General features: G+C 37.1%; 1 protein-coding gene across 1 annotated transcript; it reads left to right on the forward strand.

Moving 5' to 3' along the window:
- Positions 1–1,972: 1,972 nt before the first annotated feature.
- On the forward strand, positions 1,973–3,599 carry LOC141631711 (uncharacterized). Its single transcript, XM_074444346.1, has 2 exons — positions 1,973–2,623; positions 2,784–3,599. The coding sequence occupies exons 1-2, from the start codon at positions 1,973–1,975 to the stop codon at positions 3,597–3,599; spliced, it is 1,467 nt and encodes a 488-aa protein (XP_074300447.1).
- Positions 3,600–13,100: the final 9,501 nt, after the last annotated feature.

Here is a 13,100-nt window from a genome sequence, read left to right on the forward strand (position 1 = left end):
ATGTCTCCATCAACTTTGTCTTATCGCATATATCTAGGGTTACTTCTTCTTAACTCCCACTCACTTTCACATTCCTCTTTGCTTCAACAAGCAAAAATGAATCTCATGAAGACCTCTCTTTATGTCATTCGTGATATTTTATACACTTAGTAAAAGTGAATTACTATAGAGTGCAACATGTGGCAAATCTCAACTTCTTGCGAAATTGGACTACCTAACCGTTCAATTGTCATCATATGCCTAAACTCTTTAGCGCATAAACAATCGATTTGACCTTTCTCGAATTGAGCCATTTGACGGTATCATACTGGAGTGTTCTTTGTGTTTCTAAAAACTCTTTTCGCAAACTTTTGAATTACTCTTGAGTAATTAAAACTAATATGTCATCTTCATGACGGAGGTGTCACTTCCGAAATCAAGAATCTCTTGATAAAATGTGACTCCCTTTAAAACTCGTAATAAGAGTTTGCAACATGAAAACCCCTTTTTAAATCCGTATGGATGTTAAGTTGTATAATAATCGCAATAATTGTTGTAAGCTTATGTAGGTGAATTAGTAAATCATGTTACCAATCATTGCTACCGAATTCCTTCAAAGAAACCACTTCCTATGAAAGAACGAAACGAGTATAATTATAAATAGAGAAAGGAGGATGAAGTGCGCGATGTCATACATTTACGAGAATGAACAAAAAATAGGAAAAATTAACATTCAATGTTTTAATTTTACTTTTGAAACATCTTTAACAAGTTTTAACATTTTTATAATGATCTCCCACTAAATTATATAAATGATTCCAAGACGCAAATTTTAAACAAAAATGAGCATCGTTTGGGCGAAACATCCCATAATTGTGTAAATTCGGTAAGTCACGTTGACTTATTCTACCTCTAGAACTCTTGGTCGACGGATTTCGTTAAATCCATCTACTAGCCCCGGAACACAAGACCGTCTTATATCCCGTTGATTCCAACCAATTTTGGTATGTGATAACCGCTTACTACCCTACTTACTCAAGGTAAAAAGAGAACACCCCGCTTGGGCGAGCGTGTCTCTAATGAACAAGAGATTCATAGGTGTTACTAATTGGTAAGGCTAATCTCAATTTTAGTTATGTGAGAGATCTTGTCAATTTAGTCATAAATTCCCTATAAGTGAACTAAGTCGGTGAATGTAAATGACGTGAATTGACAATCGCGAAGATAAAATGCATGTGAATGGCGATTTTGGCATGCGCGAAAATAAAACAAGCAAACAAGTATGGCCACCTAGTTAATAAAAACTAGACTATTACATTTCGGAAACCAACTCCTTGGTCCATTGCCTCTTCATTCCAAAAGTGGCTTCTTCTTGTGGGATTTGGAACACCTTCCAAAAAAAATACTTCGTCTCGATGTAATCCGTCTTTTGGAAACGCCGATAAGAATAACTATTACAATTGAATTACATAGCTATTCCTATTATACATTAATTAATAAAATAAATAAAACTATTAACTAATTACTAACCGACGATACGAGATCGTATTTAATTACAAGCAAATCGCTATTCCCATTCATTTCGGATAATAACGATTAAAATAAACTAGGCCATACTAGGTACAACAAGATAAATACTTTAAATAAATGACAATAATTCATTCAACTTAAATAAATATGCTTAAAAAAGCTTAAAAATGGTGCCAAAATTGCCTTATCTATCAATCGTTGGTATCCATCTCGATTTTGTGGATTTAATCGATTATTAACTTGTAAAAATCAATAATCAACTCTTAAATCTCATTTAATTCCAAACTAATTGTCCAAACTGTTCTGGACCTCAAAATTAGTCCTCACTAATTTTATGATGAATAATTAGTTTGATTTGGTGATATTTTGCTAATTTGTGAAAGGGAGGGATATCGTGGAGAACATCTTGATTTGTCAAGATTTGGTGAAGCTCTATAATAGGAAAACATGTACTCCTAGAGTGATGATGAAAATTGACCTTCAAAAAGCATATGATACTGTTGAATGGGGGTTTGTGAAGGAAATGTTGGATGCTTTGGGTTTCCCTTCTGAGTTCATTAGCAGGGTGATGGAATGTATCACCACACCTTCTTATTCTATTTCTCTTAATGGAGGGGTGTTTGGCCACTTTAAAGGTAGGAGAGGTTTGAGACAAGGTGATCCCTTGTCTCCTTTACTCTTTACCCTTTGTATGGAGTACCTTAGCCGTCTTTTAATGGGTGCTCAAGATAAGCAGGAATTCAAATATCATTCTTTGTGTAAAAGACTTAGTTTATCTCATTTGTGCTTTGCTGACGATTTGCTAATGTTCTGTCATGGAGATTTGGGCTCTGTTAAGGTGATGTTGAATGCGTTTGACTCTTTTTCTCAAGCTACTGGGTTACAAATGAATGTTGATAAGTCTAATGTGTATATGAATGGTGTTGATGCCATGGTAAGGGGGCACATTCTTGAGGCTACTGGTATGGTACCTGCTAAGCTACCTTTTAGGTATTTAGGGGTACCTATTTCAGCTAAAAAATTATCTGTGTTGGATTGTGCTGTTTTAGTTGAGAGAGTGGTGGAGAGGATTCGTGCTCTTGGGGCACGCAAGCTTTCTTATGGAGGTCGTCTGGTACTTGTGAGGTCTGTTGCTGGGTACTCTTCACAATTATTGGGCTAGAATCTTTGTCTTGCCCAAGACGGTTATAAAGAGTATTGAGGCGGTTTGTAGGAACTTTTTGTGGCAAGGAAGTGAGCATTATGATAAATCTCCTGCTGTTGCTTGGGAGAAGGTGTGTATGCCCAAGAAGTATGGTGGACTAGGGCTCATTAATGCTGGGATGTGGAATATTGCTGCAATGGGCAAGTATGTTTGGTGGATTATGAATAAGAAAGACCATTTGTGGGTGAAGTGGGTTCATGCAATATATATTAAAGGGAAAGATTGGTTGAATTATTCTCCTACTACTACTGCTAGCTGGTCTTGGAAGCAACTTTGTAAGGTGAAAGAGACTCTTAAAGGAGGGTACAATGGTAACAGTTGGATTAGTTTGGATCAATCTTATACCATTAGGGATGGGTATCATTGGCTGCTTCCTAATGGGTCAGAGATGATTTGGCATCATATGGTTTGGTCGAGAATTGGACCTGGTAAAATTAATTTTATTGCTTGGCTTGCAGTTCAGAGCAGGCTGATGACTAGAGATAGGCTAATTAGATGGGTACCAGGCGAGAGTGGGTGTCTGCTGTGTGGTTTAATGGATGAGTCGCACACTCATTTGTTCTTCTCCTGTGCCTTCAGCTGCAGGTGTTTGAAGTTGGTGTCTGACTGGCTTGGTGTTGACATCCCTGGCCAGAATACTGTTTCCTGGTGGCTGAATATGAGATGTAGGTCTATGTTGCTGAAGAAAATCACTGGAGCATCCATTTGTTCTCTTTTTTATCATGTATGGTTTGCTAGGAATAGGTGCTTACATGATCAGGTCTTGATGTTACCAAAAGTTGTGTTTCAAACAATTAAGAATGTAATTTGTACTAGGGTCAGGAAAGTTGTAAGTAGTAAAGTTCAGGTGAAAAACGCTCAGTTGATTGGGAAACTTATGTCCTAGTCGATTGGAGTTGTATTGTTTTGAAGTTTGGTAATATAAGACTTACATTTCGACCTAAAAAAAAAAAAAAATCGGTAAAATCATAATATTTAAGTAAAAATCCAAAATAATTGAAAAATTACCCAAAAAAAGGAAACAAATTCTGGAACACTCCCAAGAACACCAAAATTTCAGAAAAATTACCGCAAAAATCCGGATAAAATTTATGAAGAAAAAGATCGATATTTATAGATTTTTAACCACTAAAACCAATAAACATCAAAACAAGGTGAAATCACATTTTAAATTTCACTTTTAACTTTTAAATAATATTTTTAAATGTATATAAATTTATCATGGTCAGGAACAAATATTTCGAAATTATGATTAATTTATTTCACTTTTATCGACTTTTATCTCATAAAATCAATAAACATGCAAAACTTCAAACCAACCTTCAAAATTTTGCATACAATCAGTAGAAAACATGCATGAAACACCATAAAAATTCCATGACCCGAATCATCTTTTAACTATTTTTAGTCAATTTATAACTAAAATACGACATTTTGACTCGGTTTTCTACCAAAAATCATTAAAAATAGCAAAATAACTTCATAAATCACCAAACTTTTCCACAAACCTTTTGAGATCAGTAGGTATGAATGTCCCAAAAATTTCGTGCTAAAACCTCTTCTACAATAATTTTTGAGTTTTTATAAATTATCTCATAATTTATTAATATGCTTAAAATCAACATGCAAATTACAAGCCTAAGCTCTGATACCACTTGAAAGATCATAGATCCTAATTAGACACTCTAATTAAATGTCAAATTATCTCATAACTTGAGTTTATGTGATCTATGTAACATGAATGCATTATAAAAGCATATTAATATAAAAGAAGAGGAAAACAATTTTCCTTACATTGAGAAATGGTAGTATTTGGGCACAACTAAGATCACCCATCTTGGTTGTTCTTAAGTTTAAAATAAATGGGAAGATCCTCCATCTTCAAGTGTCCAAAATAGTACACCTCCTTTCTTAAGCACCCAAGAACTTACCCAAAAACCTTACTAATATTAACTAGATATTAATAAGATTACCCTTGATAATATGTAAATATTACTAATAATCTTAGTAATAATTTTGTTTACTAACATCTTAGTAAATTATGGTTTTAGAGAGAAAGACCAACAAGCTTTTCACATGCAAATACACAAAATGAAGTAGTGTGTAAAAAATGAGCAATTGTTGGTCCATAAAGAGGAGGAAAACTGGGTGGGAGTTGGTGGAGTGAGGGAGTGTACTTGTTTTTATTTTTGTCCAATCTTATATCACATGCAAATGATCATAAGATGACTTATGGAATAAACAACAAGTAAAGTGAAATGATTATGTCTATAATTGTAACACCCCCATACTCCAAGTGCCTTACCAGGACCACTCAGGTATAAGGATGCTACCATCTCGGTTACCCGAGGCATGATAATCATATGACAATGAAGAAACATACTTTATTAAATAAGTTTAAGTGATTACATTACAAAACCAACTGTAAGCAAAATACAACTGTTCTCAAACTATAAACCAACTGAAAGGAACTGTTCTAATAAACACAAAAAGACTAAAGACTCGATATGTGATGACTCCATCCCACTAGATCCCACGCGTATCCAAGATATACCGCCAAGCAACTGCTCACCACCCCGAATGGATCACCACGATTTTAAAACATTTAAACGGGGTCAGTACTAATCACACAACTTATATATATATATCAACAGTAAGATACACATACAGCTTAACCGTCACACATACACACAACTACTCCAATCCCATCAATCTCAATCACCGACTGTCCACTGGACCAGCCCTGCCAGTGGGGGACCGCAGCCGTTCCCACCTAAGCCCCGCTCATCATACCGAGCGATAACCCTGTCCCATTAATGTGCACATCCCCTTCCGTGGCGGGTTCCACGAAGGGCAAAACTAGGGCGTGAAGTCACTCCCGCAAGTGACCCCACTCAGCCGAGAACGCATCTCGAGAACCATCAACAACACAACCACAAGCACAATTACAAACGCTATCATCATATCAAGCAACTAACTACAGCACATCACCAATATCCCATTATGGGACTAATACTGAGTAGGAAATCCTACCTGGAAAGCACAACAAGCGACGGTATCTACAAAACGTATCGAAAGCTTCTTCTACGAACCCTCCTCCTATCATATAACACATAAAGACTACACATCACATACTACACACAAAACCCCCAATCCCTAAATTAGGGTTTAACCAAATCAAAGGAAATACAATAAAAAGGGTACATAGATCTTACCCTCGACGCAAGGAACTCAACGGTACGAACAACGACAAGAACTGACCGTCGAACTCAGGAATTGCTAAGAATGCGATTAAGAAGATGGACTTGTTTGCTTTCTCTCTTAAACAGGAATTTAGGTTTTGTAAAAGTGGTTTAGAATAATGACGACGAAGCTTAAATACCTTAATCGCATAATTAACAAAACCCGAGAAAACTCCCCGTAAAACCGGACACTCGATCGAGTACCCAAGGTACTCGATCGAGTACCCCCCTACTCGATCGAGTGCCTAAGGCTACTTGATAGAGTACCCCCTTACTCTATCGAGTACCTAAGGCTACTTGATAGAGTACCCCTTACTCTATCGAGTACCTAAGGCTACTTGATAGAGTACCCTACAGTCGAAACTTTTCTAAAACGCAACTTACCCTTACTCGACAGAGTAAGGCCTACTCGATAGAGTACCCCAAGACTTATAAATACGGAGTATTACAGTCTTCCCTCCTTAAAAAGAACTTCGTCCCCGAAGTTCAACCCATACTCTAAAAACAACCATACTAACTCGACCAAGACACAACAACATAACTAAGAACTCAAAAACTCGACCAAACATAAAACATGAACTCTTAACACCCACTCCACCAACTATGTTTACTTCCTTAACATGACTCACGATATCGCATCCACCACATATATATCTCTCACGACACCAACTTCATACATAACCAACCACCATCCACTAACACTGCTAGCTCCATAATATCCTCCACTATCAAATCCAAAATCAAGACACTCCTAGACATCAAACGGAATGTTACATTCTACCACCCTTAAAAGGAACTTCGTCCTCGAAGTTTACTCAGACTCATAACATCATCCTCCAATTGTCAACATTATATAAAATATTCCCACACTCTGAAGCATCACACTACTACAAGCACGGCCATGGCCTTTTATAAGTATTATCCACAAAACAAATCCCTCCTTTACACTACGCTAACACTCTACTTCCAATTATATTACAACATGCACCACCATGAAACTCTCTTTTATCGCCTCCTACTCCTCTTAAGATAAATGTTACGTCCTCGTAACTCACTAATACTAAATCCTAGATATATCTTTTCATAATCCTCATCACCGTCGCATGTCAAAGATAACCACCTATAATCTAAACACTCGCCATGCACCTACCCAAGGCTCACTTACTTAAACAACTCTCATACTTCACTTCTCTCGTCACACCACCTAACCTATACCACAAAATCCTTAATTTAACCCAAAACTTCACTTGTTCCCTATTACCGCAACATGACACACCTCTCTATATAAACTACATAAAACTCTTACCACCAAAAGCATAACTCACGATCCACACTTGTTACGTACACTCACACTAGATCCTCAAGTTCCTTTCTTTTATTACCGCAAGCCTCATACATACTTAACACGACACTAATTACTCAACGCCCTACACTCACTGTCTCAACAAAGGATTATGAACCACCTGCATATATCAGATCATTACTACACATGTTCTACGAATCACTTGCCATTACCATGTCCACTAAAGCCTTATCTAGAACAAGATCAAAATTACTGTAACAATCTCTCACAACCGTGTCCCATCAACAGAATATCACTATACCATGACAACAACGAAAACATATTCAACTCTATTTCATATCATACTCTACCTCATTCTTAACTTAACCTGGTAAAGAAAACATCAATAAGCAAGACAACTGTCTACATGTTCAACCAAAACTCACAAAGAACAACAGCAAACAAAACAACAATCTATGTATAACTGGTATGCACTTTCGAAAACTCGTATCATAATCATCCCGCCTACTCCACCACAACCGGTGACGGCATCACAACACCGCCACCAACAGCCACACCGTAGTGCGAAAATACCTGCATCACAACACTAAATATCGAGCCCGGATCACCACCCGAGGCACCACAACCACATCGATAGACATCACAACTACATACGATTCCATAAATACTGACTCGGAAATAACCTTTCGGACAAGAAAACTTACTCAAATCCACTTTACTCAATCACAACGCAACATATTATATGAATAAACAGATAAGCATCTCATGAACATCATCTCTACCATTTCACGGAATACACTTTTGTTATTAATACACATAAAATTATAACTAGCCATGTCAAATTAATCAAATTATTACCTTTTTGGATATCATTCAATTAAACTACCGTGTCTAACATATATATTACAGAACATTCATAAAACAGCTTTATAATTATCACACCATACCACTTCTTGTGAGGTCAGAACCACACACAAACATTTACACATATCATAGACCCGTAATCACAACCAACTAGTCAATCCTGACCACGTAAGTTACCACTCAACAAAGGTTACCTGTTGTCCGAGCTTAACTCGCATGCCCCTCATCACATTCTTCCATTCGCATCACCAAAGACCTTCTCGCCATACATAACCATACCGCTAACACTCATTATGAGAAACCACCTCCTAAGACTATGTCTTATACTTCCGACAACCATACTTTTATCAATTCAGGTCTTCACAAAATCACCTCTTTAGAATTGCCACTTTTCTAATATACCCTTACCCTTAACCACTAGTCAAAGACCATAACACTACCACACGTCCGGACATCAAACCTCTTCACTCATCTCTAAACATCATGATTTCTTTTCTATCTTTGGTTAACATCCCAAACAACGAACATCGAATTCATGAACAAAATTACCTCAACATTCTTCCCAATATTTTCCTTAATTGAATCATCATCCATTTCTCCACCAAAATCTCATATCATGTAGATATTCTACTAACTTCTTACTTTCCTTAATTTCTCGAAACTCATTATTAAACATGTTGTCCTGAAGCTCCCATATAACCATTAACTAACATCCTCATGATAATATCACACATTTCGATGATTCCTTACCTTTATATCACATAACTCCGGTGAATATTTTCCTCAGCTTACTTTTATCCTTCTTTTCTCTTTACACTCAATAATACCAATTAATAGTTCAACTCCTTATTCCTTCTAGCTAACTCTTTAGAAATCCAGTTACCCCTTCGTTGCTCCAAAACTCAAATTCCATTACTTTCTACCGACATCATCCCACTCTTTCTTACCATGGATCTTCTCTTATTATGCTATCACTCACACTTGCCACTAATCTATCCATAGAATCAACGTTTAATGTTCAAACAATTGCATCTCCCTTTTTACATCTCTAGAAATCCTAATTCATTTAATACCGTTAATTACCCAAGGAAATCACACAAAAGAGTTTCGTCTCTCGATAACACAAATTTCCAAACTCAGTCACTACCTGCAAATCCACGTCGCGACATGTCCCATTAAGTTCGCTATATACCACTATTTCCAAACGACCTTTCATTACATAGGTTCTTACTCAACACTATTTCTAACCATCTCCCTCCATAATTTATTATACATCTCAGGTTGCTACTATCCACATCTTTCCTTTCAATCTTTTCATTCTCACGTTCCTTAAACTTACATCATGCCTTGCCCACATTCACTTACATTTTCATTACTCAACATACAATCATGTCACTCATCTCGTCTCACACAACATGCTCTATGCCTCAATTAAGTCTTACTAATCCCAACACATATAAATCATGTCCTCCCCACCGAACTCATACTCATCATAGGTGCCACTCTTTACACCACAAAATTAGGTAACTTACGCGTCAAGACCAACATACATGTAAAACAATGCATAAAGAAGCAAAATAACGCCTTTGAATTAAACATAATATGCAACGAAGTCAAAAGATAAACATATGACCCAAAATAGGGGTCACTAGATCGAAATCTGAGCCACTCGATCGAGTAAGGGACTTACTCGATCGAGTAGGTGAAGATCAGAAGCACGTAAAACAAATCACCAGGGCTACTCGATCGAGTAACTAACGTACTCGATCGAGTGCCCCCTTACTCGATCGAGTACCAAGGATACTCGATCGAGTACCCCAATTCTCAGCACTGTTCAGTTTTCGTAAAACAGCCATAACTCACTCATTTCTTGGTCGTTTTGGGTGTGTGACCTATCGTTAGAATCGTAAAAGAACAAGCTATCACCTCCAATTGGAATCACATTAAAATCATTTACGCATCTCAAGTTATAACAGTTTAAAGACAACTTTGCTGAATCGACGACATAATTATTTGATTTTTACTTCCAAACAACTTAAACAACAACCAAGTTAAACGAAAACAACCCAATACTCATGAAACCAGTAGCCCCAATCACATATTATTATTTTCGAAAACAACGCAACAACATTCATCATGCACTACCCACATGCTTTTATTCTATAGCCTTTCGTAAGACAAATCATACTCATACATTACAAATCCTATTCCATGTTACTAACATAACAACACTATAAAATAACTTCCATTATATAACCTGCTTAATCCGGAACCATGTTATCATACCACGATGATTCATCTTTTTCCACTAATTCATCCATCATACCACATATTTACCCACCATATACGTTCAACATATTCACCCAAAGACATGTTCAATTCATACTCCTAACCTTCGTACTTTTTACTCAACACGACAACAACAACATGTATACTTACACATCGCTTTATATATATATATAGACAAAACACTTTTCCTTACGTAATTATAACATGTCAAATTACATGTATCAATAATTATACTTTCATGCTTTACAATCAACCAACATACAATTCACGTCATTATCATCTTTCATCCATCAATTCATACAACATACTACTACATAAATACACACAAAGACACAATAAGCACATAACGATCCCGACACATATCCCATGGTGACCGGTTCAAAATTGTAGGGCGAGTTCGCGACTTTAGGACGTCTCCCAAGTCTTTGCATTAGCTCCTACAACCTTTACCCGGGTTCATTTTAATTGACTCCCTAGATTCATTAGATTCATTGGTTACAGGTTTTAGGATCGTCGCTCTGATACCATTTGTAACACCCCCATACTCCAAGTGCCTTACCAGGACCACTCAGGTATAAGGATGCTACCATCTCGGTTACCCGAGGCATGATAATCATATGACAATGAAGAAACATACTTTATTAAATAAGTTTAAGTGATTACATTACAAAACCAACTGTAAGCAAAATACAACTGTTCTCAAACTATAAACCAACTGAAAGGAACTGTTCTAATAAACACGACGGAAGACTAAAGACTCGATATGTGATGACTCCATCCCCACTAGATCCCACGCGTATCAAGATATACCTGCTTAAAAACTGCTCACCATCCCCGAATGGATCACCACAGTTTTAAAACATTTAAACGGGGTCGATTAATCACACAACTTATATATATATATCAACAATAAGATACACATACAAACTTAACCGTCACACATACACACAACTACTCCAATCCCATCAATCTCAATCACCGATCGTCCCACTTTGGACCCACCACTGCGATGGGGGACCGCAGCCGTTCCCACCTAAGCCCCGCTCATCATACCGAGCGATAACCCTGTCCCATTAATGTGCACATCCCCTTCCGTGGCGGGTTCCACGAAGGGCAAAACTAGGGCGTGAAGTCACTCCCGCAAGTGACCCCACTCAGCCGAGAACGCATCTCGAGAACCATCAACAACACAACCACAAGCACAATTACAAACGCTATCATCATATCAAGCAACTAACTACAGCACATCACCAATATCCCATTATGGGACTAATACTGAGTAGGAAATCCTACCTGGAAAGCACAACAAGCAGACGGTATCTACAGCTGTATCAGAAAGCTTCTTCTACGAACCCTCCTCCTATCATATAACACATAAAGACTACACATCACATACTACACACAAAACCCCCAATCCCTAAATTAGGGTTTAACCAAATCAAAGGAAATACAATAAAAAGGGTACATAGATCTTACCCTCGACGCAAGGAACTCAACGGTATTTAACAACGACAAGAACGACCGTCGAACTCCGGAATTGCTAAGAATGCGATTAAGAAGATGGACTTGTTTGCTTTCTCTCTTAAACAAGAATTTAGGTTTTGTAAAAGTGGTTTAGAATAATGACGACGAAGCTTAAATACCTTAATCGCATAATTAACAAAACCCTCGAAAAACTCCCCGTAAACCGGACACTCGATCGAGTACCCAAGGTACTCGATCGAGTACCCCCTACTCGATCGAGTGCCTAAGGCTACTTGATAGAGTACCCCCTTACTCTATCGAGTACCTAAGGCTACTTGATAGAGTACCCCTTACTCTATCGAGTACCTAAGGCTACTTGATAGAGTACCCTCTGAGTCGAAACTTTTCTAAAACGCAACTTACCCTTACTCGACCGAGTAAGGCCTACTCGATAGAGTACCCCAAGACTTATAAATACGGAGTATTACAGTCTTCCCTCCTTAAAAAGAACTTCGTCCCCGAAGTTCAACCCATACTCTAAAAACAACCATACTAACTCGACCAAGACACAACAACATAACTAAGAACTCAAAAACTCGACCAAACATAAAACATGAACTCTTAACACCCACTCCACCAACTATGTTTACTTCCTTAACATGACTCACGATATCGCATCCACCACATATATATCTCTCACGACACCAACTTCATACATAACCAACCACCATCCACTAACACTGCTAGCTCCATAATATCCTTCACTATCAAATCCAAAATCAAGACACTCCTAGACATCAAACGGAATGTTACAATAATCATCCACTACACTCCATTTACACGGTCCAATGTCCCATTTACGGGTCCATTTTGGTTCTTATATTTGTCTCACAAATACGTGTAAATTTTATTTAAACATGGTATCATGTTTAAATGCTTCCAATTAATTTAATCTAAATCACTCCGTAAATATATGTGTACCGCTACACATATAGTTTACGTACCAATACTAATCACATTAGTCAATAAGTACTAATTTAATAATTAACTGCTTAATCATTAATTCCCGTCTCTAATAATTTATTATTTAATTATCGCATAATTAAATAATAATTTCCTCACCTCGAGTTCACAATTCGATATCTCTCTAAATCAATCTAATCGACTAATCTTTTAGTCATTTTATCAAGGGACTAATTTAAATTGTATCTCATACAATTAATTA

The sequence above is a fragment of the Silene latifolia genome, chromosome Y (assembly GCF_048544455.1).
Source record: "Silene latifolia isolate original U9 population chromosome Y, ASM4854445v1, whole genome shotgun sequence".
Lineage (NCBI taxonomy): Eukaryota > Viridiplantae > Streptophyta > Magnoliopsida > Caryophyllales > Caryophyllaceae > Silene > Silene latifolia.

Bases quoted from the DNA above. Each gene is read 5' to 3' on its own strand.
- LOC141631711 (XM_074444346.1), top strand. From the start codon at position 1,973: ATGATGAAAATTGACCTTCAAAAAGCATATGATACTGTTGAATGGGGG. The intron at 2,624-2,783 runs GTACTTGTGAGG...GCTTGGGAGAAG, and splicing joins TTTCTTATGGAGGTCGTCTG to GTGTGTATGCCCAAGAAGTA.